Source organism: Oncorhynchus tshawytscha, linkage group LG22 (genome assembly GCF_018296145.1).
Source record: "Oncorhynchus tshawytscha isolate Ot180627B linkage group LG22, Otsh_v2.0, whole genome shotgun sequence".
Classification (NCBI taxonomy): Eukaryota; Metazoa; Chordata; class Actinopteri; order Salmoniformes; family Salmonidae; genus Oncorhynchus; species Oncorhynchus tshawytscha.
In genome coordinates, this window is record NC_056450.1 from 33547486 (window position 1) to 33574985 (window position 27500).

A 27500-nucleotide genomic window follows, 5' to 3' on the forward strand; every position below is an offset into this window, starting at 1 on the left:
ACAGAGCTGTACTTCACTATTGAACAGAGCTGTACTATTGAACAGAGCTGTACTACACTATTGAACAGAGCTGTACTGTTGAACAGAGCTGTACTTCACTATTGAACAGAGCTGTACTATTGAACAGAGCTGTACTACACTATTGAACAGAGCTGTACTACACTATTGAACAGGGCTGTACTATTGAACAGAGCTGTACTATTGACCAGAGCTGTACTACACTATTGAACAGAGCTGTACTATTGAACAGAGCTGTTCTATTGAACAGAGCTGTTCTATTGAACAGAGCTGTTCTATTGAACAGAGCTGTTCTATTGAACAGAGCTGTACTATTGAACAGAGCTGTACTGTGGAACAGAGCTGTACTACACTATTGAACAGGGCTGTACTACACTATTGAACAGGGCTGTACTATTGAACAGAGCTGTACTATTGAACAGAGCTGTACTATTGAACAGAGCTGTACTATTGAACAGGGCTGTACTACACTATTGAACAGAGCTGTACTATTGAACAGACTCTATTGAAAACAGAGCTGTACTATTGAACAGGGCTGTACACTATTGAACACTATTGAACAGAGCTGTACTATTGAGCAGAGATGTACTATTGAACAGAGCTGTTCTATTGAACAGAGCTGTACTACACTATTGAACAGGGCTGTACTATTGAACAGATGTACTGTATTATTGAACAGAGCTGTACTATTGAACAGGGCTGTACTATTGAACAGGGCTGTACTATTGAACAGGGCTGTACTATTGAACAAGGCTGTACTATTGAACAGGGCTGTACTATTGAACAGGGCTGTACTATTGAACAGAGCTGTACTATTGAACAGGGCTGTACTATTGAACGGGGCTGTACTACACTATTGAACAGAGCTGTACTATTGAACAGAGCTGTACTACACTATTGAACAGAGCTGTACTATTGAACAGAGCTGTTCTATTGAACAGGGCTGTACTATTGAACAGAGCTGTACTACACTATTGAACAGGGCTGTACTATTGAACAGAGCTGTACTACACTATTGAACAGGGCTGTACTACACTATTGAACAGAGTTGCATTATTGAACAGAGCTGTACTACACTATTGAACAGGGCTGTACTACACTATTGAACAGAGCTGTACTACACTATTGAACAGAGCTGTACTACACTATTGAACAGGGCTGTACTACACTATTGAACAGGGCTGTACTACACTATTGAACAGAGTTGTATTATTGAACAGAGCTGTACTATTGAACAGGGCTGTACTATTGAACAGGGCTGTACTATTGAACAGGGCTGTACTATTGAACAGGGCTGTACTATTGAACAGGGCTGTACTACACTATTGAACAGAGCTGTACTATTGAACAGAGCTGTTCTATTGAACAGAGCTGTACTATTGAACAGAGCTGTACTACACTATGGAACAGGGCTGTACTATTGAACAGAGCTGTACTACACTATTGAACAGGGCTGTACTATTGAACAGAGCTGTACTACACTATTGAACAGGGCTGTACTACACTATTGAACAGAGTTGTATTATTGAACAGAGCTGTACTACACTATTGAACAGGGCTGTACTACACTATTGAACAGAGCTGTACTACACTATTGAACAGAGCTGTACTACACTATTGAACAGGGCTGTACTACACTATTGAACAGGGCTGTACTACACTATTGAACAGATTTGTATTATTGAACAGGGCTACGTCTGTGTTTAACAAGCTCTCACAGTCTCATTGATGAATTAAACATTCAGCAACGTTCTGAAAGGTTATCTTTAGGGACTCATTCTGAAAGCTTGAAGTATGGATTCATGTTTGGGATAGGATTAAAACATGACGTTTAGGGACTCATTCTGAATGGCTAAGGTCAGGGTTAAGGTTTCGGACTCATTCTGAATGGCTAAGGTAAGGGTTAAGGTTTGGGACTCATTCTGAATGGTTAAGGTCAGGGTTAAGGTTTGGGACTCATTCTGAATGGCTAAGGTAAGGGTTAAGGTTTGGGACTCATTCTGAATGGCTAAGGTAAGGGTTAAGGTTTGGGACTCATTCTGAATGGTTAAGGTAAGGGTTAAGGTTTGGGACTCATTCTGAATGGTTAAGGTAAGGGTTAAGGTTTGGGACTCATTCTGAATGGCTAAGGTAAGGGTTAAGGTTTGGGACTCATTCTGAATGGTTAAGGTCAGGGTTAAGGTTTGGGACTCATTCTGAATGGCTAAGGTAAGGGTTAAGGTTTGTGACTCATTCTGAATGGCTAAGGTAAGGGTTAAGGTTTGGGACTCATTCTGAATGGTTAAGGTAAGGGTTAAGGTTTGGGACTCATTCTGAATGGTTAAGGTAAGGGTTAAGGTTTGGGACTCATTCTGAATGGTTAAGGTAAGGGTTAAGGTTTGGGACTCATTCTGAATGGCTAAGGTAAGGGTTAAGGTTTGGGACTCATTCTGAATGGCTAAGGTAAGGGTTAAGGTTTGGGACTCATTCTGAATGGTTAAGGTAAGGGTTAAGGTTTGGGACTCATTCTGAATGGTTAAGGTAAGGGTTAAGGTTTGGGACTCATTCTGAATGGTTAAGGTAAGGGTTAAGGTTTGGGACTCATTCTGAATGGTTAAGGTAAGGGTTAAGGTTAAGGATAGGGTTAAAACAAAGTGTCCATGACTGGGATTGAACACACATTCTTCTGATTCCGAGTCACCATCCCCATCTACAACCTTTTAGCAAAAGCTTTTTTGATGGTAGTACCTCTCAGTGTTGCCCCTAGTGGATGATTTTGAAGTAATTTCCTGAATAGACGTGCAATTTCTACATCAGTCTTGAACAATCTCCCTGGTTTAACAGTAACATAAGGTTACAACATCTGTTCTGACAGGATGTATATTTTTATAGTTTTTCTTTTCCTCCCCTCTTATCTCTCTTACTTTCTCTCCACTTGCCTCTCTCTTTCCCTTTACTCACCCCCTCCTATCTCTCTCTCTCTCTCTCCCCCCCTCTCTCTCTCTCTCTCTCTCTCTCTCTCTCTCTCTCTCTCCCTCTCTCTCTCTCTCTCTCTCCCTCTCTCTCTCCCTTTCTCTCTCTCTCTCTCTCTCTCTCTCTCTCTCTCTCTCTCTCTCTCTCTCTGTCTCTCTCCCCCAAGGTTACTTCACTCAGATTTCCACTCTGGCTGATGTACAGGAGAATGTGATGGAGTATTTGCACGTGCTCAGTCGGCCCAAAGTCATTGCCCAAGAGCACGATACGGTGTGGACCGAGGCCTACATTGACAGCACCGTGAGTGGACACCGCTCCCCCATCTCTCACATGGTACTGTCCAATAGTAGTCACCCCCCACAAAACAATAATTATGTTTGTCCCAGTGTCAAACTCTGCTCTCTCTCTCTCTCGCTCTCTCTCTCTCTCTCTCTCTCTCTCTCTCTCTCTCTCTCTCTCGCTCTGTCTCTCTCTCTCTCTCTCTCTCTCTCTCGCGGTCTCTCTCGCTCTGTCTCTGTCTCTCGCTCTCTCTCTCTCCCTCTCTGTTTCTCTCTTTCTCTCTGTTTTCGCCTTGCATTTGTATCCCTTTATAGCTAAAGTTTAAGGTTTCTGTACTTTTAATATTTGTTTCTTACTTTTCGGTCAATGTGTTCAGGGATAAAGCCCCTGAAACAGAGGAGGGTGTATATAATGCTGTATGCTATTTTAATCGAGGGTTGAAGGATTGAAATACCACTGGGTAATCACTCAAACGGACACTTTGTTGCTTCCCACAACTATACAGTTGAAGTCAGAAGTTTACATACACCTTAGCCAAGTACATTTAAACTCAGTTTCTCACAATTCCTGACATTTAATCCTAGTAAAAAAAACAACGGTATTAGGTCAGCTAGGATCACCACTTTATTTTAAGAATATAAAATGTCAGAATAATATACATAATAAATGATTTATTTCAGCTTTTATTTCTTTCATCACATTCCCAGTGGGTCAGAAGTTAACATACACTCAATTAGTATTTGGTAGCATTGACTTTATATTGTTTAATTTGGTTAAAACGTTTCAGGTAACCTTCCACAAGCTTGGTGTTCTTCAGCTTGCAGGCCTTCCCCTTTATCCTCCAATCATAACGATGGACATTATGGCCAAACAGTTCCATTTTTGTTTCATCAGACGAGAGGACATTTCTCTAAAAAGTACGATCTTTGTCCCCATGTACAGTTGTAATCTGGATTTTTAATGGCTGTTTTGGAGCAGTGGTTTCTTCCTTGCTGAGCGGCCTTTCAGGTTATGTCGATATAGGACTCGTTTTACTGTGGATATAGATACTTTTTTACCTGTTTCCTCCAGCATCTCCACAAGGTCCTTTGCTGTTGTTCTGGGATTGATTTGCACTTTTTGCAGCAAAGTACATTCATCTCCAGGAGACAGAATGCATCTCCTCCCTGAGTGGTATGACGGCTGCGTGGTCCCGTGGTGTTTATACTTGCGTACTATTGTTTGTACAGATGAACGCGGTACCTTCAGGCGTTTGGAAATTGCTCCCAAGGATGAACCAGACTTGTGGTCTACAATTTTTTTCTGAGGTCTTGGCTGATTTCTTTTGATGTTCCCATGATTTCAAGCAAAGAGGCGAGTTTGAAGGTAGGTCTTGAAATACATCCACAGGTACACCTCCAATTGACTCCAATGATGTCAATTAGCCTATCAGAAGCTTCTAAAGCCATGACATAATGTTCAGGAATTTTCCAAGCTGTTTAAGTCAACTTAGTGTATGTAAACTTCTGACCCACTGGAATTGTGATATAGTGAATTATAAATGAAATAATCTGTCCGTAAACAATTGTTGGAAAAAATACTTGCGTCATGCACAAAGTAGATGTCCTAAACCCACTTGTCAAAATTATAGTTTGTTAACAAGAAATTTGTGGAGGGGTTGAAAAACGAGTTTTAATGACGCTAACCTAAGTGTATGTAAACTTACGACTTCAACTGTAAGTATTATATGCTAAATCTAGGTGAGGTAATATTTAAGGTTTTATATGATATCATGTATGTGTACAGTATATATTTCACCAGTGATGAAAGACAACGAAAACATGGAAGGTTTTAAGTTAGTCCATGATCAGGAAAACTTGATGTTCTTGAAATACAGTGAATCAGTGAATCGTTATGTGTGTATTCAGAATAACAAAGTGAATCAGTGAATCATTATGTGTGTATTCAGAATAACAAAGTGAATCAGTGAATCGTTATGTGTGTATTCAGAATAACAAAGACTACTTTGGACGTGTGTGTGTGTGTGTGTGTGTGTGCAAATTTGTGTTTGTAAGTGTGTGTGTGTGTGTCCCAACAGATGGAATCATTAAGTGAATGAGCCCTGTGTGCTTGTTTGGAAGCTGTGTAGCAGGCATGTGAAACACACTGTGACAGAATACTGCGTTAGTCCTCAGGTTATTCCCCAACCTGCCACATTTTACCCCCCTCTGTGCCTCGGGTCTCATTCTCTCAGCCAATCACACACACGCACACGCACACGCACACACACATGCACGCACACACGCACACGCACACACACACACAGGGTTACCTCCTGTGCTTAAAGCATTGTGTTTGGTTCTGCATTACGGAGAGTGATGCGTGTGAGCAGTAGTCATTTGTACGCTCACTAGATAAAACGAGTGGCTGAGGAAATGGAGGGAGACAGAAGCAGGTTTCTCTCTCTGTAGCTGTACCGCCCGCAGGCAAAGAAACAACGACTCTCTCTACCTCTTCCTCCATCTCTCTTACTCCCCAAACTCACTGTGTTTGTCTGTCTCGGAAAGGGTGTACATCCTCATGATTTTCTATGACCAAATATATGTGCTGTATTGTTGAAAAAATATCCACCTTTTTGTATCACCTTGTAGTCCGCTGATATTTGCTAGCTTGTGGGTTTGTGGTGTGGTTGTACCAGTGACCTGAACACAACCACAAAACCCAATGGCAGCTCAGATGTATTTAGAACCACAAAGAGAACCAGGCACAAGCTTTGTCCCAATTCAGTCAATACCAGTCTAGTATGCAGTCTCTGTGTCCGCAGTCTCTGTGTCCCCAGTCTCTGTATCCGCAGTATCTGTGTCCCCAGTCTCTGTGTCCCCAGTCTCTGTGTCCCCAGTCTCTGTGTCCGCAGTCTCTGTGTCCACAGTCTCTGTGTCCCCAGTCTCTGTGTCCCCAGTCTCTGTGTCCAGTCTCTGTGTCCCTAGTCTCTGTGTCCCCAGTCTCTTTGTCCCTAGTCTCTGTGTCCCCAGTCTCTGTGTCCCCAGTCTCTGTGTCCCCAGTCTCTGTGTCCCTAGTCTCTGTGTCCCCAGTCTCTGTGTCCCCAGTCTCTGTGTCCCTAGTCTCTGTGTCCCCAGTCTCTGTGTCCCCAGTCTCTGTGTCCCCAGTGTCTGTGTCCACAGTGTCTGTGTCCCCAGTCTCTGTGTCCCCAGTCTCTGTGTCCCTAGTCTCTGTGTCCCTAGTCTCTGTGTCCCCAGTCTCTGTGTCCCCAGTCTCTGTGTCCGCAGTCTCTGTGTCCCCAGTCTCTGTGTCCGCACTCTCTGTGTCCCCAGTCTCTGTGTCCCCAGTCTCTGTGTCCCTAGTCTCTGTGTCCCCAGTCTCTGTGTCCACAGCCTCTGTGTCCCCAGTCTCTGTGTCCCCAGTCTCTGTGTTCCTAGTCTCTGTGTCCCTAGTCTCTGTGTCCCCAGTCTCTGTGTCCCCAGTCTCTGTGTCCCCAGTCTCTGTGTCCCCAGTCTCTGTGTCCCAGTCTCTGTGTCCCCAGTCTCTGTGTCCCTAGTGTCTGTGTCCCCAGTCTCTGTGTCCCCAGCCTCTGTGTCCCCAGTCTCTGTGTCCCTAGTCTCTGTGTCCCCAGTCCTACCTCTATATGTTCCCTTAAGGAAAACCCCTTTCAGGGGAGAAGATGTGTATATAACATCCCTTTATCCCACTACAGATGGATGTGTATATAACATCCCTTTATCCCACTACAGATGGATGTGTATATAACATCCCTTTATCCCACTACAGATGGATGTTGACACTAAAATGCTTTCTGCTTTCTGCCACAACTCTACCAACATATTGATTATTTGTGTCTGTTTTCTTCTCGTTTAAATCTCCTCTCTGTAGCTCCCTCAGGCTCAAAAGGTAAACAGTCTGACTGGAGGTCTGTCTCTCTCCCGCTCACCACTGTGTCTCCGTGTGTGTGTGTGTGTTTGGATTTGTTCACCTGTGTTTGCAGCGTGGCGTGTGTCCATGCGTGTTTGAGCACCCGTCTCCGGTGTGGAATGGTCACATCCGTGTTGGAGCTCACAGTTTAAGACACAGCGTAGTTGAGAGATCTCCCATGGCTTTGATGTGTGATATGGTGTGTGTTGCTTTATTTGGTCATTTATTTGGAATGATTCAACCACCTGGATTCCGATGCCGGCTAATGCATTTCTGTCATTGGTGGTACTGTTTCATTGCATTCATCACCTGCACTTCTGATCACACACACACACACACACACACACACACACACACACACACACACACACACACACACACACACACACACACACACACACACACACACACACACACACACACACACACACACACACACACACACACATTCCCACTTTTTCATCCATCATTGGTGTTGCTTTGCTGATATGTGTGCACGCTTGTGTGTGTTTGCGTTTTGTGTGTGTGTGTGTGTGTGTGTGGTTACGTCCATGTACATGGGTGCGTGTGGGTAAGCTTGTGAGTCTGTGTGTGTGTGTGTGTGTGTGTGTGTGTGTGTGTGTGTCAGTGTTAAAATGCACTCACTGTTACTAACCAGAGAGTAGAAAAGGTAATTGCCTATAATGGCTGTTGTGATGATTTTTTGTGATGATTCTTCTCTTCATAGTTGGTGCTTTGTGATGAATATGTCGTGGTGGAGCAGAACTTCTGCTGAGTGCCTCCATAAGCAGAACGATAATGATCCTGAAGCAGAGAGGGTTTATGGAGGAGCGCGGCAACGGACAGTTCAGATCAACGCAGAAAATAGCACCCCCATCACTGCCCTGCCATGTGTCTGCCATACCACCGTACCACGCACACACAGTCTGACAGAGCGTTGGAGAAGCACATGAGTGCCTCACAATCATCCACGTAACACCTGCCTAACCCACCCCACGAAATACACACATAGGGTAGAAGTAGTGGTGGCTATTCAGCATGATATTCTGTCAGTATTTAGCTTTTTTATCCAATTGTTTTCATTGTAGATTCAGGTTTTAGGCTGATATGTGATTGTTAGATGCAACGGTGGCACCATACTGAGATTCAGGGCTTGTACCTGTCTGATTGGTAGATTCAGGACTGTTTCCTTTCTGATTGGTAGATTCAGGGCTGCGTCCCTGTCTGATTGGTAGATTCCAGGATGTGTCCTGTCTGATTGGTGTATGCATGGTCTAAGTCCTGTCTCATTTGTAGATTCAGCTCTGATTTCTGTCAGATTTTTAGATGTAGGTCTAATTCCTGTCTAATTGGTAAATGCAGGGCTGATTCCTGTCTGATTGATAGATTCAGGGCTGTTTCCTGTCTGATTGGTAGAATCATGGCTAATTCCATTCTGATTGGTAGACTCAGGGCTCTGTCCTTTCTGATTTGTAGATTCAGGGCTGCGTCCTGTCTGATTTGTAGATGAAGGGCTGATTCCTGTAGGTTTATTTGTAGGTTGATGGCTGAAGACAAAGTAACATATTGATTTCTAGCAGATTTGTATCTCTCCCTGAACTCCTGTGAGTTCAGCCTGTCCTTCCCCTCCTTCTCTTCTCTCCACCCCTCCCGCTACTTTCCTCTCCCTTGGCTCAGCAGTTCCATCCATCTTTCTCTCCTTCCCTCTCCTCCTCTCCCTTTGCTTCTTTACCACCACATTCCCCTCCTCTCCCTCTTCCTCTCCTCCTCTGGGCCCACTAGTTTCATCCATCATTCTGCGGATCATTTGGCTTTGTCCCCAACCACCTGAAAAACTGACAGGGGAGTGAGACGGAGAGGCCGAGGGGAGGGAGAGAGGGGGAGGGGGAGAGGAGTTTTGAAGGAGGGTGAGGATCACTGGGAATTGGTTATGTCATGTGTTACAGTAATTTTTGTGTAGTGTACGCAGTCTAGGTGGAGGTGGTGTGTGTGTGTGTGTGTGTGTGTGTGTGTGTGTGTGTGTGTGTGTGTGTGTAGTAGTAGAGGTCTAGAGTTGTATATTTATCCCCCAGGAGGGCACTATAGAGGGCCTTACAGTCAGCCCTCACAGTCCAATCATCATTAAGCCTGATCGCCATGGGAACAAAAGTCGCCACAGTCACCGGTATGCCATTTGTCACGGCAACCCAGATTCCAGGGTGTCCTGAAACAATGAAAGGCTGGCACGGTCCCCTTGTACCACAGTCCCAGGTGGGGTGTCAGTAGTAAGCAATAAGTGTGTGTGTGTGTGTGTGTGTGTGTGTGTGTGTGTGTGTGTGTGTGTGTGTGTGTGTGTGTGTGTGTGTGTGTGTGTGTGTGTGTGTGTGTGTGTGTGTGTGTGTGTTTGTGAGTGTGTTTGTGCGTGTGTGCGTGGACGCTGTAAGAATCTGACCTGTATCTTTATGAAGTACTCGTATGCCCCATTTATTAACACTGACACCATGAGCCCAAGAGACACACACACACACACACACACACACACACACACACACACACACACACACACACACACACACAGACACACACACACACACACACACACACACACACACACACACACACAGACACACACACACTCACACTCACACATTTTTTCCCACTCATGACATGGCACCATGTTTATGAATGAATAGATACGTTTCTTGCTACGGTATAAAAAATGGATAACTAACTGATGATCCACTTCCTTGCGAAGTGGCTTGGTACATAAGCTCTGTTTAATGGCCACTATGTATAACCTTGTTTCTTGGTGCCAGTAGCCAAAACATGTAAGTAAAAATAAGGAAAATGTCTTCACGCTCTAATGAATGACTATGGTGGTGGAACTGAGAGATATTTGGGCAGGTCCAATAGATGGAGGAAATGACTGTCTTCTCCCATGATGCCTCTGTAATCACCTGCTAATTATGTCATTTCCTGGAGCAGCTGTGCAGGTCTGAGCATCACCTGGATTCTCTGAGTGAGATCATCCATTCACACACACACACACACACACACACACACACACACACACACACACACACACACACACACACACACACACACACACACACACACACACACACACACAGGGAAATGCATAGTTTTCAAATCAGAGCTCATTCACCCAGAGACACACAGGGAATCAGGCTCTGTAACACATAATCACCCCTAAACTGCAACATCTACCAACCACTCGCAACTTTACCTGCCATACACTGGGGACATGCCAACATTACTGTTTCATATTCTAGAGCATTCTCAAAACATAAAAGATATCTGAGTCCAGTGTTCAGATCTGCATAGATGCTGCCAGCAGGCTCTGCTGATGTACTGAGAAGCTCCACCTGTTCATTTATAGATCAATGTCATATGATCTGACAGAGACACTCAGTCTGGAGATAGAGTTTGTATTTTCAGACAAGGTCCTGTGTCTTTGTCCCTGTCCTTTGATCGATTTGCCAGCGTCCAGCCAGCAGTGTAATTTGTTGATGGTGTTGGTAGTGTAATGTTTTGTTGGTGATGGCAGTGGGTGCTGTATTTATGTAATGTTGTCATCCTATCCCATCCCATCATATCCCATCCTATCATATCCCATCCTATCATATCCCATCCTATCCCATCCCATCCTATCATATCCCATCCTATCCTATCCCATCCTATCATATCCCATCCTATCCCATCCCATCATATCCCATCCTATCCCATCCTATCCTATCCCATCCTATCCCATCATATCCCATCATATCCCATCCTATCCCATCCTATCATATCCCATCCTATCCCATCCTATCATATCCCATCCTATCCCATCCTATCATATCCCATCCTATCCCATCCTATCATATCCCATCCTATCATATCCCATCCTATCCCATCCTATCATATCCCATCCTATCCCATCCCATCCTATCATATCCCATCCTATCCTATCCCATCCTATCATATCCCATCCTATCCCATCCCATCATATCCCATCCTATCCCATCCTATCCTATCCTATCCCATCATATCCCATCATATCCCATCCTATCCCATCATATCCCATCATATCCCATCCTATCCTATCCTATCCCATCCTATCCTATCCCATCCTATCCTATCCTATCATATCCTATCCTATCCCATCCTATCATATCCCATCATATCCTATCCCATCATATCCTATCCCATCATATCCCATCATATCCTAACCCATCCTATCCTATCCCATCCTATCCTATCATATCCTATCCTATCCTATCCTATCCCTTCCTATCCTATCCCATCATACCCTATCCCATCATATCCTATCCCATCATATCCTATCCTATCATATCCTATCCTATCCCATCATATCCCATCCTATCCTATCCTATCCCATCCTATCCTATCCCATCCTATCCTATCCCATCCTATCCTATCCCATCATATCCCATCCTTTCCCATCATATCCCATCCTATCCTATCCTATCCCATCCTATCCTATCCCATCCTATCCCATCATATCCTATCCCATCATATCCCATCCTATCCCATCATATCCCATCCTATCCCATCCTATCCCATCCTATCCTATCCTATCCTATCCCATCCTATCCTATCATATCCCATCATATCCCATCCTATCCTATCCCATCCTATCATATCCCATCCTATCCCATCCTATCATATCCCATCCTATCATATCCCATCCTATCCTATCCCATCCTATCATATCCTATCATATCCCATCCTATCCCATCCTATCATACCCACCCTATCCCATCATATCCCATCCTATCCCATCCTATCATATCCCATCCTATCCCATCCTATCCCATCCTATCCTATCCCATCCTATCCCATCCTATCATATCCCATCCTATCCCATCCTATCCCATCCTATCCCATCCTATCCCATCCTATCATATCCCATCCTATCCCATCCTATCCTATACTATACAATCCCATCCTATACTATCCCATCCTATCATAACCTATCATATCCCATCCCATACTATCCTATCCCATCCTATCATATCCCATCCTATCCCATCCTATACTATACTATACAATCCCATCCCATCATATCCCATCCTATCCCATCCTATCCTATACTATACAATCCCATCCTATACTATCCCATCCTTTCCTATCCCATCCCATCCTATCATAACCTATCATATCCCATCCCATACTATCCTATCCCATCCTATACTATACTATACAATCCCATCCTATACTATCCCATCCTTTCCAATCTCATCCCATCCTATCATAACCTATCATATCCCATCCTATCCAGTCCTATCCCATACCATCCAATCCCATTCTATCCTATACCATCCTATCCCATCCTATCCTATCCCATCCTATCCTATCCTATCCTATCCTATCCCATCATTTCCCATCCTATCCCATCCCATCCTATCCCATCCTATACTATCCCATCCCATCCCATCCTATCATAACCTATCATATCCCATCCCATACTATCCCATTCCATCCTATCCTATCCCATCCCATCCCAGCCTATCCCATCCTATCTCTTCCTATCCCAACCCATCCAATAACATCCCATCCCATCCTATCCTATTCCATCCTATCCAATCCCATCCCACCATATCACATCCTATCCTATACTATCCAATCATGTGCTATCCTTTCCCATCCTATCACATCCTATCCTACCATATCCTATCCCATCCCATCCCATTTTATCCCATCCTATCCCATCCCATTCAATCCCATCCTAGCCTATACAATCCTATCCTATCCCATGTTATCCTGTCCCATCCTATCCCATCCCATTCTATCCTGTACTATCCAATCCCATCCTATCCCATCTTATTCCATTTCATCCTATCCTGTCCTATCTCATCCTATCCCATCCCATTATATTCTATCCCTTCCTATCCTACCCCATCCCATTCTATCCCATCCTATCCCATCCCATTCCATCCCATCCTACCCCATCCTATCCCATCCTATCCCATCCTATCCCATCCCATGCTATCCTATCCCATCCCATGCTATCCTACCCCATCCCATTTCATCCCATCCTACCCCATCCTATCCCATCCTATCCCATCCCATGCTATCCTATCCCATCCCATTCTATCCCATCCTATCCCATCCCATTCCATCCCATCCTATCCCATCCTATTCCATCCCATCCCATCCCATTCTATCCCATCAAATCAAATCAAAAATCAAATCAAATGTATTTATATAGCCATGCGTACATCAGCCCTGCCCAAACAGCAAGCAATGCCGGTGTTGAAGCACGGTGGCTAGGAAAAACTCCCTAGAAAGGCCAAAACCTAGGAAGAAACCTTGAGAGGAACCAGGCTATGAGGGTTGGCCAGTCCTCTTCTGGCTGTGCCTGGTGGAGATTATAACAGAACATTACCACGATGTTCAAATGTTCATAAATGACCAGCATGGTCAAATAATAATAATCACAGTAGTTGTCGAGGGTGCAGCAAGTCAGCACCTCAGGAGTAAATGTCAGTTGGCTTTTCATAGCCGATCATTAAGAGTATCTCTATGACTCCTGCTGTCTCTAGAGAGTTGAAAACAGCATTTCTGGGACAGGTAGCACGTCCGGTGAACAGGTCAGGATTGCATAGCCGCAGGCAGAACAGTTGAATCTGGAGCAGCAGCACGGCCAGGTGGATTGGGGACAGCAAGGAGTCTTCATGCCAGGTAGTCCTGAGGCATGGTCCTAGGGCAAAGGTCCTCCGAGAGAGAGAAAGAACGAAAGAGAGAATTAGAGAAAGCATACTTAAATTCACACAGGACACCGGATAAGACAGGAGAAGTACTCCAGATATAACAAACTGACCCTCGCCCCCAACACATAAACTACTGCAGCATAAATACTGGAGGCTGAGACAGGAGGGGTCAGGAGACACTGTGGCCCCATCCGATGATACCCACGGACAGGGCCAAACAGGAAGGATATATCCCTACCCACTTTGCCAAAGCACAGCCCCCTCACCACTAGAGGGATACCTTCAACCACCAACTTACCATCCTGAGACAAGGCTGAGTATAGCCCACAAAGATCTCCGCCACGGCACAACCCTAGGAGGGGCGCAAACCCAGACAGGAAGATCACATCAGTGACTCAACCCACTCAAGTGACGCACCCCTCCTAGGGACGGCATGGAAGAGCACCAGTAAGCCAGTAACTCAGCCCCTGTAATAGGGTTAGAGGCAGAGAATCCCAGTGGTATCCTATACTATCCTATCCCATCATATCCCATCCTATTCCATCTTATTCAATTCCATCCTATCCCATAATATCCATCCTATCCTTTGCCATCCTATCCCATGCTATTCCATTCTTTCCCAGCCTATCCTATCCTTTCCCATACTATCCCATGCTATTCCATTCTTTCCCAGCCTATCCTATCCTTTCCCATCCTATTCCATTCTACCCCTGGGACATCCATCAGTAGGATATGGACTGTGTGGAGGCTGACAACACATTACACATCGTTAGACATTTTCTTACCTCAAAAGTGGTCCTCAAAAGTGGATTTCCAAAGTTAATAATGTTCCTTTCCTTGTTGTTCTACAGGTCCTTCATATGACATCTTTTACACAAAAGATAGTACCACTAGTTGGCTGTGGTGTGACATTCATATTAGTGAATATGTGTGAAAGTTGTATTTTATATACTGTTGTTTCTCAGAGGAGGTCTGTAAGTTGGTGGAGAGGTTCGGGGGAGGTTTTTGTGACCCCAGGCCTGCACAACGATAATCCTACTCTAGGCCCTTGAACAGAGTACTTAACCTTGCCTGCATCTATTTTTAATACTATCAACTTGATATCTGTAAATAGACACTATCTATTTCCAGATTCGGGGAGCCTTTGGTAAAAATATAATATCCTAATTATTCCCACAGTCTTTTGGGAGAGATAACCATCCTGTACTTAAACAGTGCCTGTGGCTGAGATTGACTCTGCTCATGATCAAAGACAGACCATGATTAAACACATTTAAAGACACATAATAAACATTATTATACATGTGACTAAAGATTTAAGGCTTTGCTCACTGTGGGTGTAGTTGGAAGGGTTCACAGGCTTGGTATAATCGTATATTTATCAAATCAAAATCAAATCAAAAATCGTATATTTACATAAGAAAATAAGAGAATGTTGCGCTGAACTGCAGTTTGGCAACTATTCTGATCTTCAACTGTTTCAAACTCTACTACAATCACAATATGTGAGATCACACAGTGCTTCTTTGATTTCCAGTGGAGGGTTTACATACCCAGCCACTAACTGTCGCTGACAGGACACAGGTAAATGGTAACTGGTTGTGTAACAGGGTTGTATTCATTAGTGCACACCATAGAAAGCAGTAGAACAATGTTTTGCAACGGGAAACGAGTGTATCTTATTGGAGAAATTCAGGTTAGTCCCTCCTCATTCCGGTCATTTGCTTCCGTTTAGTTCCTAGTGGATAAACCCCAGCTGTGACAACAGCAGAATGGCACTCTGTTCTGACGACACCCACTGTATTCCAAAATGTGCCTGTTCTTTTTTCAGAACAGAATTCAAAAGTTATTGATGAACAATTAGGGTCTTATGTATCTTCTTTGTTTCCTTCTTTGTCTCCTTCTTTCCTTCTTTCAGCTGGAGGATGGTCAGGGTCCTATTTTGATGACCACTGTGGCCATGCCTGTGTTCAGCACCAAGAATGAGACGGTGAGTACACACGCACACACACACACATAAGCACACACACACAGAGACAGACGCACACACACACGCACACACATATGCACACACACACAGACACAGACGCACACACACGCACACACAGACACACGCACACACACACACACACATGCATATACCACACACGCTTGACCAACAACTTTTCTTGATGTTATCCAAATGTTGTGTTGATCCTTTCTGTTTGTTGTGTGCATGTTTCCAGAGGAATAGAGGCATCCTGCTAGGTGTGGTTGGTACGGATGTTCCTGTCTCTGAGCTCCTCAAAACCATCCCAAAATATAAGGTACTGACCATTGCCCAACTTCAGTCTTCACTGAAAACATCAGAAAATCACAATGAGCTAACACATAGCACTGTTGATACTTTCACTAGATGATCACAATGAGCTAACACATAGTACTGTTGATACTTTCACTAGATGATCACAATGAGCTAACACATAGTACTGTTGATACTTTCACTAGATGATCACAATGAGCTAACACATAGTACTGTTGATACTTTCACTGGATGATCACAATGAGCTAACACATAGCACTGTTGTTAGAGTCAGTGGATGGTCAGAATGAGTTTACACAAATGGCACTGTTGAAACTTTCACAGAGTGATCAGAATGATCTCAGCAACGTACCCCTGTTGATTAATTCACTTGATGATCAGAATGAGCTAACACATATCGCTGTTGATACTTTCACTGAATGAAACTGTGGCAGAGCACTCAAGAACAGCAAGCACATTCTAATCAGAGATATTGTTCAACGTTTTCAGAGGGATCGTTTGAACCTCCTGCCTCATACCTTATAATAGCATGTAATTGTATCATCTGTAGACTACTGGCTTTTTATCTGGACTTCTGCTGGAGGATGGGGGAGTTGATTATCATTCTATAGGAGGGATGAGAGATTTAGATGTGGGATGTGTTTTGACATTTAAAAGCATGTTATTTAGTTCAGACCACATTCACCGACAGGGTTGCGTCTGGAATCAGTGAAACACACGCATGCGCATACACACACACACACACACACACACACACACACACACACACACACACACACACACACACACACACACACACACACACACACACACACACACACACACACATACTCATTGAAAGCGACCACCACCTTGTTATGTAGAAATGTAAATGAGTCACTGTGGAAATGCGATGATTCTGGCTCCAAAACATACAAAGAGCTTGATTACGCTCTTCATCACTTTTCATATTCATATTTTAGTTTATGTGTGTGTATGTGTGTATGCCTTGATTTTGGCATAGTTCCAAAACTGTTCATTTCTCTCTCCACCACTGTATGTATAATTGTGTGTGTGTGTGTGTGTGTGTCCATGTGCGTGTGTGTGTGTGTGTGTGTGTGTGTGTGTGTGTGTGTGTGTGTGTGTGTGTGTGTGTGTGTGTGTGTGTGTGTGTGTGTGTGTGTGTGTGTGTGTGTGTGTGTGTGTGTGTGTGTGTGTGTGTGTGTGTGTGCTCGTATATGCATCTGTTGCAGCTGGGCATCCATGGTTACGCGTTCGCCATAACTAACAACGGGTACATTCTGACCCACCCTGACCTCAGACCATTGGTGAGTATCACAATACATCTAATATCAACTAACCCTAACCCTTAGAACAGCAGAGAGAGGAGCAGAACCTAGAATACACCAACTCACTGTCTAAACACACCTTTCAGCTGTGCGTGTGAAGGGGAGGGGGGATTTGTAGATGAGCAGACTGTGTTCCAGACAGTATTGGGCTGTGAATACAGCTACTGTATAACTGTTATTAACTATATCTTCAGAAAACAGGTGATGAGAGAGGAAGGAGAGAGAGAAGGGGAGAAAGACATGGCAGAAGGAGAGAGGAATGAGAGAGGGGGAGAGAGATAAGGATAATGTGTAGTAGAGAGAGAGGAGATGGGAAGAGATTGACAGGGCAGGAGGAGAGCAGAAGGATAGAGGGGAAGAGATGTATACAAGGTAGGAGGAAAGAGGAAAGGGAGAGAAATATTGGAGGATGAGAGAGAAAGGAGAGGGAGGACAGGAGAGGGCTGGAGCGGAGGACAGGCAGACAGGGAGAGTAGTTAATAGATGTCTAATTAGAGACTGTAATGAACAGTGTTTAAGAGCTAATGAGGGGTAGGAGGCTGTCCTTTCACTGACAGATGAATGGAGCAGGGTGATACACACGCACACACACACACAGACAGACACATGCACAGTGTGTTATAGAAAGTGTACTAAAGACATTTGTCTGGCCAGAGGCCCTCTTCACTGACACAGAGGTGAACTGCTGTCATGTATTTCTAATGGCTTATATCAAACAGGCTCACTGTAACCCAGTAGAGGTGAGGAGGAGAGGGGAGGAGGAGAGGAGAGGAGGTGAGGAGGAGAGGAGTGGAAGAGAGGAGAGGAGGAGAGGTGAGGAAGAGAGGAGTGGAAGAGAGGAGAGGAGGAGAGGTGAGGAAGAGAGGAGTGGAAGAGAAGAGAGGAGAGGAGGAGAAGTGAGGAAGAGAGGTAAGGAGGAGAGGAAGAAAGGAGAGGAGAGGTGAGGAGGAGAGGATAGAGGTGAAGAGGAAAGGTGAAGAGGAGAGGAAGCGAGTTGAGGATGAGAGGAAGAGAGGAGAGGAGGAGAGGTGAGTAAGAGAGGAGAGGTGAGGAGGAGAGGAGAGGAGTGGAAGAGAGGTTAGGAGGAGAGGAAGAGAGGAGAAAAGGAGAGGTGAGGAGAAGAGGTGAGGAGGAGAAATCAGGAGGATAGGAAGAGAGGAGAGGAGGGATCAGGGTGATTTGTCGACTTAATGTCAACATTATGAAAGGGTCATGTTCACACCACTCTCCTGACTCTACTAATGATAATATCAATGTTAGATCATACACACCCAAGTTAACCCTGCCCTCTTACGAGAGAGAGATAGAGAAAGAGAGAGAGAGAGAGAGAGAGAGAGAGAGAGAGAGAGAGAGAGAGAGAGTGAGAGAGAGAGAGAGAGAGAGAGAGAGAGAGAGACAGAGAGAGAGAGAGAGAGATGGTGAGGTAACAGTTTATTCAACTACTAACCTGATTCACTCTTAGTCCCTTATCAATCACATACAGATGAAGGGGTTGGGACTATGCAGCACGGTTCATTTATACTGTGTGTGTGTGTGTGTGTGTGTGTGTGTGTGTGTGTGTGTGTGTGTGTGTGTGTGTGTGTGTGTGTGTGTGTCTAGTATGAGGAGAGTAAGAAACGTAGGAAGCCCAACTACAGCAGTGTGGATCTGTCTGAGGTGGAATGGGAAGACAAGGACGACATAGTAAGACTCACTATTACAAACATCTCTGTTGTATTCAATGAAATGTATTACATTTATAAAAGCTTCACATTGTTTGAAAATGTATCATTAGTCTAAAAACATGCTGTGTACTCAGACTGAGCTATAGACATACCATAACGCTTTCACAATGTTCTCAGCTCAGCAAAGCCTGATGAAGTCAATTCGTGACCTTGGGACATAAGGTTCTATATGCGCAAATCATATTTCTGAGATACTGAGCAGAACTCAGACCTCAGACCTCAGACCTTCAGAACTCAGACCTCAGACCTTCAGAACTCAGACCTCGGGTCTTCAGAACTCAGACCTCAGGTCTTCAGAACTCAGACCTCAGAACTCAGACCTCAGACCTCAGACCTTCAGAACTCAGACCTCAGAACTCAGACCTCAGACCTTCAGAACTCAGACCTCAGACCTTCAGAACTCAGACCTCAGACCTTCAGAACTCAGACCTCAGAACTCAGATCTCAGACCTCAGAACTCAGATCTCAGACCTCAGATCTCAGATCTCAGACCTCAGATCTCAGACCTTCAGAACTCAGACCTCAGAACTCAGACCTCAGACCTTCAGAACTCAGACCTCAGACCTTCAGAACTCAGACCTCAGACCTTCAGAACTCAGACCTCAGACCTTCAGAACTCAGACCTCAGACCTTCAGAACTCAGACCTCAGACCTTCAGAACTCAGACCTCAGACCTTCAGAACTCAGACCTCAGAACTCAGATCTCAGACCTCAGAACTCAGACCTCAGACCTTCAGAACTCAGACCTCAGACCTTCAGAACTCAGACCTCAGAACTCAGATCTCAGACCTCAGAACTCAGATCTCAGACCTCAGAACTCAGACCTCAGAACTCAGATCTCAGACCTTCAGAACTCAGACCTCAGACCTTCAGAACTCAGACCTCAGACCTTCAGAACTCAGACCTCAGAACTCAGACCTCAGACCTTCAGAACTCAGACCTCAGAACTCAGATCTCAGAACTCAGATCTCAGAACTCAGACCTCAGACCTTCAGAACTCAGACCTCAGACCTTCAGAACTCAGACCTCAGACCTTCAGAACTCAGACCTCAGACCTTCAGAACTCAGACCTCAGACCTTCAGAACTCAGACCTCAGACCTTCAGAACTCAGACCTCAGACCTTCAGAACTCAGACCTCAGACCTTCAGAACTCAGAACTCAGACCTTCAGAACTCAGACCTCAGACCTTCAGAACTCAGACCTCAGACCTTCAGAACTCAGACCTCAGAACTCAGATCTCAGACCTCAGAACTCAGACCTCAGACCTTCAGAACTCAGACCTCAGACCTTCAGAACTCAGACCTCAGAACTCAGATCTCAGACCTCAGAACTCAGATCTCAGACCTCAGAACTCAGACCTCAGAACTCAGATCTCAGACCTTCAGAACTCAGACCTCAGACCTTCAGAACTCAGACCTCAGACCTTCAGAACTCAGACCTCAGAACTCAGACCTCAGACCTTCAGAACTCAGACCTCAGAACTCAGATCTCAGAACTCAGATCTCAGAACTCAGACCTCAGACCTTCAGAACTCAGACCTCAGACCTTCAGAACTCAGACCTCAGACCTTCAGAACTCAGACCTCAGACCTTCAGACCTCAGACCTCAGAACAGACCTTCAGAACTCAGACCTCAGACCTTCAGAACTCAGACCTCAGACCTTCAGAACTCAGACCTCAGACCTTCAGAACTCAGAACTCAGACCTCAGAACTCAGATCTCAGAACTCAGATCTCAGAACTCAGACCTCAGAACTCAGATCTCAGAACTCAGATCTCAGAACTCAGAACTCTTTCATAACCATCAAGGTCTTCACCTTATTAAAGGTACCTAAAGTGCATAGAATCAAATTCCAGAGACATTTCTAAATCATGTATTGTAGGGGGTTGCAATCACAGATAGACCCATATTGCTTTAAAATGTCAACATGTCAATACGGGTCCAGCTATTAAGTTCTATCTGAAACTTTGGAATTAGATATGTCCAGTTTTTAACCTCTACAGGATCAGTGTGTCCCCCCTCCACCCCACACCCCCCTTCCCCCTCCCGCGGGGCGGTTGAGCTAACGTGCGCTAATGTGATTAGCATGAGGTTGTAAGTAACAAGAACATTTCCCAGGACATGGACATATCTGATATGGGCAGAACGCTTCAATTCTTGTTAATCTTACTGCATTGTCCAATTTACAGTAGCTATTACAGTGAAGTAATACCATGCTAGTGTTTGAGGAGAGTGCACAATGACGACATAGAAAATGTATTAATAAACCAATTAGGCACATTTGGGCAGACTTGTTACAACATTTTGAACAGAATACAATGGTCCATTGGATCAGTCTAAAACTTTGCTCATTTATTTTATACAAGGCAACGTCAGTTAAGAACCAATTCTTATTTTCAATGACGGCCTAGGAACAGTGGGTTAACTGCCTTGTTCAGTGGCAGAATGCCAGATTTTTACATTGTCAGCTCGGGGATTCGACCTTGCAACCTTCCAGTTACTAGTCCAACGCTGTAACCACTAGGCTACCTGCCGCCCCACTCATACACTGCTGCCATCTCGTGGCCAAAATCTGAATAGCCCCTAAACTGGAATAAAACATTGTGGCCTTTCTGTTGCAGTTCAGAGATGATGGAACAAAATTTTAAAAATAAAAAATTCATGTTTTTTTCTTTGTATTATATTTTACCAGATGTAATGTGTTATATTCTCCTACATTAATTTCACATTTCCACAAACTTCAAAGTGTTTTCTTTCAACTGGTATGAAGAATATGCATATCCTTGCTTCAGGTCCTGAGCTACAGGCAGGTAGATTTGGGTCATTTTAGGGGAAAATGGAGAGAAAAGGGTCCAATCCTTTAAGAAGACTGTAGCTATTTGAATACACAAGTTATAGAATAACACATCATTAAATACATGTATTAGAAAATGTATTTGGATCATTAGACGAAAAACGATGTGACAACATCATTTACTTTAAGATTTCTGACAGTGTTGTATTTTTGCTAGTGTGCCATTATTCCTAGCTAGACTAGCCTAGACCATACTTAGAGGGAGATGGCAAAGACTGGGGGCGGCAGGGTAGCCTAGTGGTTAGAGAGTTGGACTTAGTAACCGGAAGGTTGCAAGTTCAAGCTGACAAGATACAAATCTATCATTCTGTCCCTGAACAGGCAGTTAACCCACTGTTCCTAGGCCGTCATTGAAAATAAGATTTTGTTCTTAACTGACTTGCCTAGTAAAATAAAGGTAAAAGAAATAAACTTGTTATGATCGGTCCGTCTGTATTTGTTCATGCTTGTGATTGGATTGCAGATATAATCTTAAAGCACTAGTTCAAATAGGTTTCTACAGATATTTTTTCCATTTTTTTTCACTTAACATTTTATTTTAACTTTAACTATTTTAACTAACTTCACAGATATTTGAAGAACCATCTAAAGATCAATTATCTGTGACTAACTAATAAAAAATAAAAAATGTCAGATAGCCCCAAGATCTCAAATTGACAGTTGTGAATGCTGCAATCTTTTTGTGAAAATAGGTGATTAAATAATCATATCCTGATCAATGTTTAATGGCATGTCCTGAGTTGTCCAGAGTCGGGTTCCCAAAACCATCTCAAAGGCTAAGTTAATCTATGTTTCTAATGGCATGTCCTGAGTTGTCCAGAGTCGGGTTCCCAAAACCATCTCAAAGGCTAAGTTAATCTATGGTTCTAATGGTATGTCCTGAGTTGTCCAGAGTCGGGTTCCCAAAACCATCTCAAAGGCTAAGTTAATCTATGTTTCTAATGGCATGTCCTGAGTTGTCCAGAGTCGGGTTCCCAAAACCATCTCAAAGGCTAAGTTAATCTATGTTTCTAATGGTATGTCCTGAGTTGTCCAGGAGTCGGGTTCCCAAAACCATCTCAAAGGCTAAGTTAATCTATGTTTCTAATGGCATGTCCTGAGTTGTCCAGAGTCGGGTTCCCAAAACCATCTCAAAGGCTAAGTTAATCTATGGTTCTAATGGCATGTCCTGAGTTGTCCAGAGTCGGGTTCCCAAAACCATCTCAAAGGCTAAGTTAATCTATGTTTCTAATGGCATGTCCTGAGTTGTCCAGAGTCGGGTTCCCAAAACCATCTCAAAGGCTAAGTTAATCTATGTTTCTAATGGCATGTCCTGAGTTGTCCAGAGTCGGGTTCCCAAAACCATCTCAAAGGCTAAGTTAATCTATGTTTCTAATGGCATGTCCTGAGTTGTCCAGAGTCGGGTTCCCAAAACCATCTCAAAGGCTAAGTTAATCTATGTTTCTAATGGCATGTCCTGAGTTGTCCAGAGTCGGGTTCCCAAAACCATCTCAAAGGCTAAGTTAATCTATGTTTCTAATGGCATGTCCTGAGTTGTCCAGGAGTCGGGTTCCCAAAACCATCTCAAAGGCTAAGTTAATCTATGGTTCTAATGGCATGTCCTGAGTTGTCCAGGAGTCGGGTTCCCAAAACCATCTCAAAGGCTAAGTTAATCTATGGTTCTAATGGTATGTCCTGAGTTGTCCAGAGTCGGGTTCCCAAAACCATCTCAAAGGCTAAGTTAATCTATGGTTCTAATGGTATGTCCTGAGTTGTCCAGGAGTCGGGTTCCCAAAACCATCTCAAAGGCTAAATTAATCTATGGTTCTAATGGCATGTCCTGAGTTGTCCAGGAGTCGGGTTCCCAAAACCATCTCAAAGGCTAAGTTAATCTATGTTTCTAATGGCATGTCCTGAGTTGTCCAGGAGTCGGGTTCCCAAAACCATCTCAAAGGCTAAGTTAATCTATGTTTCTAATGGCATGTCCTGAGTTGTCCAGAGTCGGGTTCCCAAAACCATCTCAAAGGCTAAGTTAATCTATGGTTCTAATGGCATGTCCTGAGTTGTCCAGGAGTCGGGTTCCCAAAACCATCTCAAAGGCTAAGTTAATCTATGTTTCTAATGGCATGTCCTGAGTTGTCCAGAGTCGGGTTCCCAAAACCATCTCAAAGGCTAAGTTAATCTATGTTTCTAATGGCATGTCCTGAGTTGTCCAAGTCGGGTTCCCAAAACCATCTCAAAGGCTAAGTTAATCTATGTTTCTAATGGCATGTCCTGAGTTGTCCAGAGTCGGGTTCCCAAAACCATCTCAAAGGCTAAGTTAATCTATGTTTCTAATGGCATGTCCTGAGTTGTCCAGAGTCGGGTTCCCAAAACCATCTCAAAGGCTAAGTTAATCTATGTTTCTAATGGCATGTCCTGAGTTGTCCAGAGTCGGGTTCCCAAAACCATCTCAAAGGCTAAGTTAATCTATGTTTCTAATGGCATGTCCTGAGTTGTCCAGAGTCGGGTTCCCAAAACCATCTCAAAGGCTAAGTTAATCTATGTTTCTAATGGCATGTCCTGAGTTGTCCAGAGTCGGGTTCCCAAAACCATCTCAAAGGCTAAGTTAATCTATGTTTCTAATGGCATGTCCTGAGTTGTCCAGAGTCGGGTTCCCAAAACCATCTCAAAGGCTAAGTTAATCTATGTTTCTAATGGCATGTCCTGAGTTGTCCAGAGTCGGGTTCCCAAAACCATCTCAAAGGCTAAGTTAATCTATGTTTCTAATGGCATGTCCTGAGTTGTCCAGAGTCGGGTTCCCAAAACCATCTCAAAGGCTAAGTTAATCTATGGTTCTAATGGTATGTCCTGAGTTGTCCAGAGTCGGGTTCCCAAAACCATCTCAAAGGCTAAGTTAATCTATGGTTCTAATGGCATGTCCTGAGTTGTCCAGAGTCGGGTTCCCAAAACCATCTCAAAGGCTAAATTAATCTATGGTTCTAATGGTATGTCCTGAGTTGTCCAGGAGTCGGGTTCCCAAAACCATCTCAAAGGCTAAGTTAATCTATGGTTCTAATGGCATGTCCTGAGTTGTCCAGGAGTCGGGTTCCCAAAACCATCTCAAAGGCTAAGTTAATCTATGTTTCTAATGGTATGTCCTGAGTTGTCCAGAGTCGGGTTCCCAAAACCATCTCAAAGGCTAAGTTAATCTATGTTTCTAATGGCATGTCCTGAGTTGTCCAGAGTCGGGTTCCCAAAACCATCTCAAAGGCTAAGTTAATCTATGGTTCTAATGGTATGTCCTGAGTTGTCCAGGAGTCGGGTTCCCAAAACCATCTCAAAGGCTAAGTTAATCTATGTTTCTAATGGCATGTCCTGAGTTGTCCAGAGTCGGGTTCCCAAAACCATCTCAAAGGCTAAGTTAATCTATGGTTCTAATGGCATGTCCTGAATTGTCCAGGAGTCGGGTTCCCAAAACCATCTCAAAGGCTAAATTAATCTATGGTTCTAATGGCATGTCCTGAGTTGTCCAGGAGTCGGGTTCCCAAAACCATCTCAAAGGCTAAGTTAATCTATGTTTCTAATGGCATGTCCTGAGTTGTCCAGGAGTCGGGTTCCCAAAACCATCTCAAAGGCTAAATTAATCTATGGTTCTAATGGTATGTCCTGAGTTGTCCAGGAGTCGGGTTCCCAAAACCATCTCAAAGGCTAAATTAATCTATGGTTCTAATGGTATGTCCTGAGTTGTCCAGGAGTCGGGTTCCCAAAACCATCTCAAAGGCTAAGTTAATCTATGGTTCTAATGGTGAACTAGGATCCTATGTTTCTAATTATGAACTAGGATCCTATGGTTCTAATGGTGAACTAGGATCCTATGGTTCTAATGGTGAACTAGGATCCTATGGTTCTAATGGTGAACTAGGATCATATGGCTCTAATGGTGAACTAGGATCCTATGGTTCTAATGGTGAACGAGGATACTATGGTTCTAATGATGAACTAGAATCCTATGGTTCTAATGGTGAACGAGGATACTATGGTTCTAATAGTGAACTAGGATCCTATGGTTCTAATGATGAACTAGAATCCTATGGTTCTAATGGTGAACTAGGATCCTATGGTTTTAATGGTGAACTAGGATCCTATGGTTCTAATGGTGAACTGGAATCCTGTGGTTCTAATGGTGAACTAGGATCCTATGGTTCTAATGGTGAACTTAGCCTTAAGATGCTTTTGGGAAACTTTGCCCTGGACATTTATGGTTTACCTACAGGTAACTGCCATAATAAAGGAAACACCAACATATAGTGGCTTAATAGGGTGTCGGGACACCACCAGCCAGAACAACTTAAATGCACCTTGACATAGATTCTATGTGTCTGGAACTCTACTGGAGGGATGTGACACCATTATTCCATGAGAAATTCCATCATTTAGAAAAAAAATGTATCATGGTGAAAAACTCCAGAATCGTCCAGTGTTCAATTGGGATGAGATCTGATAACTGAGACGGCCATGGCACGTCTTATATGGTTTTCATGCTCATCAAACCCCATTCAATGATCACTCATAGACATGGTAGCCAAAATAACGGCCAAATAATGGTCTGCCCAGAATTTTGATACATGACCCTAAGCATGATGGGATGTTAATTGATTAATTAACTGAGGAATCACACATTTGTGGAAGCATCTGCCTTCAAAATACTTTGTATCCCTTACTTACTCGAGTGTTTCCTTTTATTTTGGCAGTTACATGTATGTGCTCAGCTATACATTCTGTGAGGGTGAACTCTGTGACTGATGGACTGTCTGTTCTTTGTCTCTAGCTGCGTAATGCCATGGTAAACAGGAAGACTGGCACCTTCTCCATGGAGGTAAAGAAGACTGTGGACAAAGGGGTAAGTGTGTATGTGTGTGTGTGTGTGTGTGTGTGTGTGTGTGTGTGTGTGTGTGTGTGTGTGTGTGTGTGTGTGTGTGTGTGTGTGTGTGTGTGTGTGTCTGTGTGTGTGTGTCTGTCTGTCTGTCTGTCTGTCTGTCTGTCTGTCTGTCTGTCTGTCTGTCTGTCTGTCTGTCTGTCTGTCTGTCTGTGTGTGTATCTGTGTGTCTGTGTGTCTGTCTGTCTGTGTGTCTGTCTGTGTGTCTGTCTGTGTCTGTGTCTGTGTCTGTGTCTGTGTCTGTGTGTCTGTCTGTCTGTGTGTCTCTGTGTCTGTGTGTCTCTGTGTCTGTGTGTCTGTGGACTGGATTTACATCTTTACTGTTGGGGACCAGATTGTGCAGTTCATACACACTGCTTTTGATATGTTGCACATTCTTATGTAGAGAGGGCCCTCACACACACCCTCACAGACACACACACCCTCACAGACACACACACCCATACAGACACACTCACCCTCACAGACACACACACCCATACAGACACACACACCCTCACAGACACACACACCCTCACAGACAC

The 27500-nt window shown here is 44.0% G+C and overlaps 1 protein-coding gene across 1 annotated transcript in view; it reads left to right on the forward strand.

Annotated features, from left to right (window-relative positions):
* cacna2d3a (calcium channel, voltage-dependent, alpha 2/delta subunit 3a) overlaps positions 1–27500 on the forward strand; it is a 333265-nt gene that overhangs the window by 230861 nt on the left and 74904 nt on the right. Inside the window, exons 13-19 of the mRNA XM_042304106.1 lie at positions 3137–3270; positions 7117–7134; positions 15790–15861; positions 16097–16177; positions 17406–17480; positions 19101–19184; positions 26869–26940. Coding sequence (XP_042160040.1) covers positions 3137–3270; positions 7117–7134; positions 15790–15861; positions 16097–16177; positions 17406–17480; positions 19101–19184; positions 26869–26940 — 536 coding nt within the window. The remainder of the gene's footprint in view (positions 1–3136; positions 3271–7116; positions 7135–15789; positions 15862–16096; positions 16178–17405; positions 17481–19100; positions 19185–26868; positions 26941–27500) is intronic.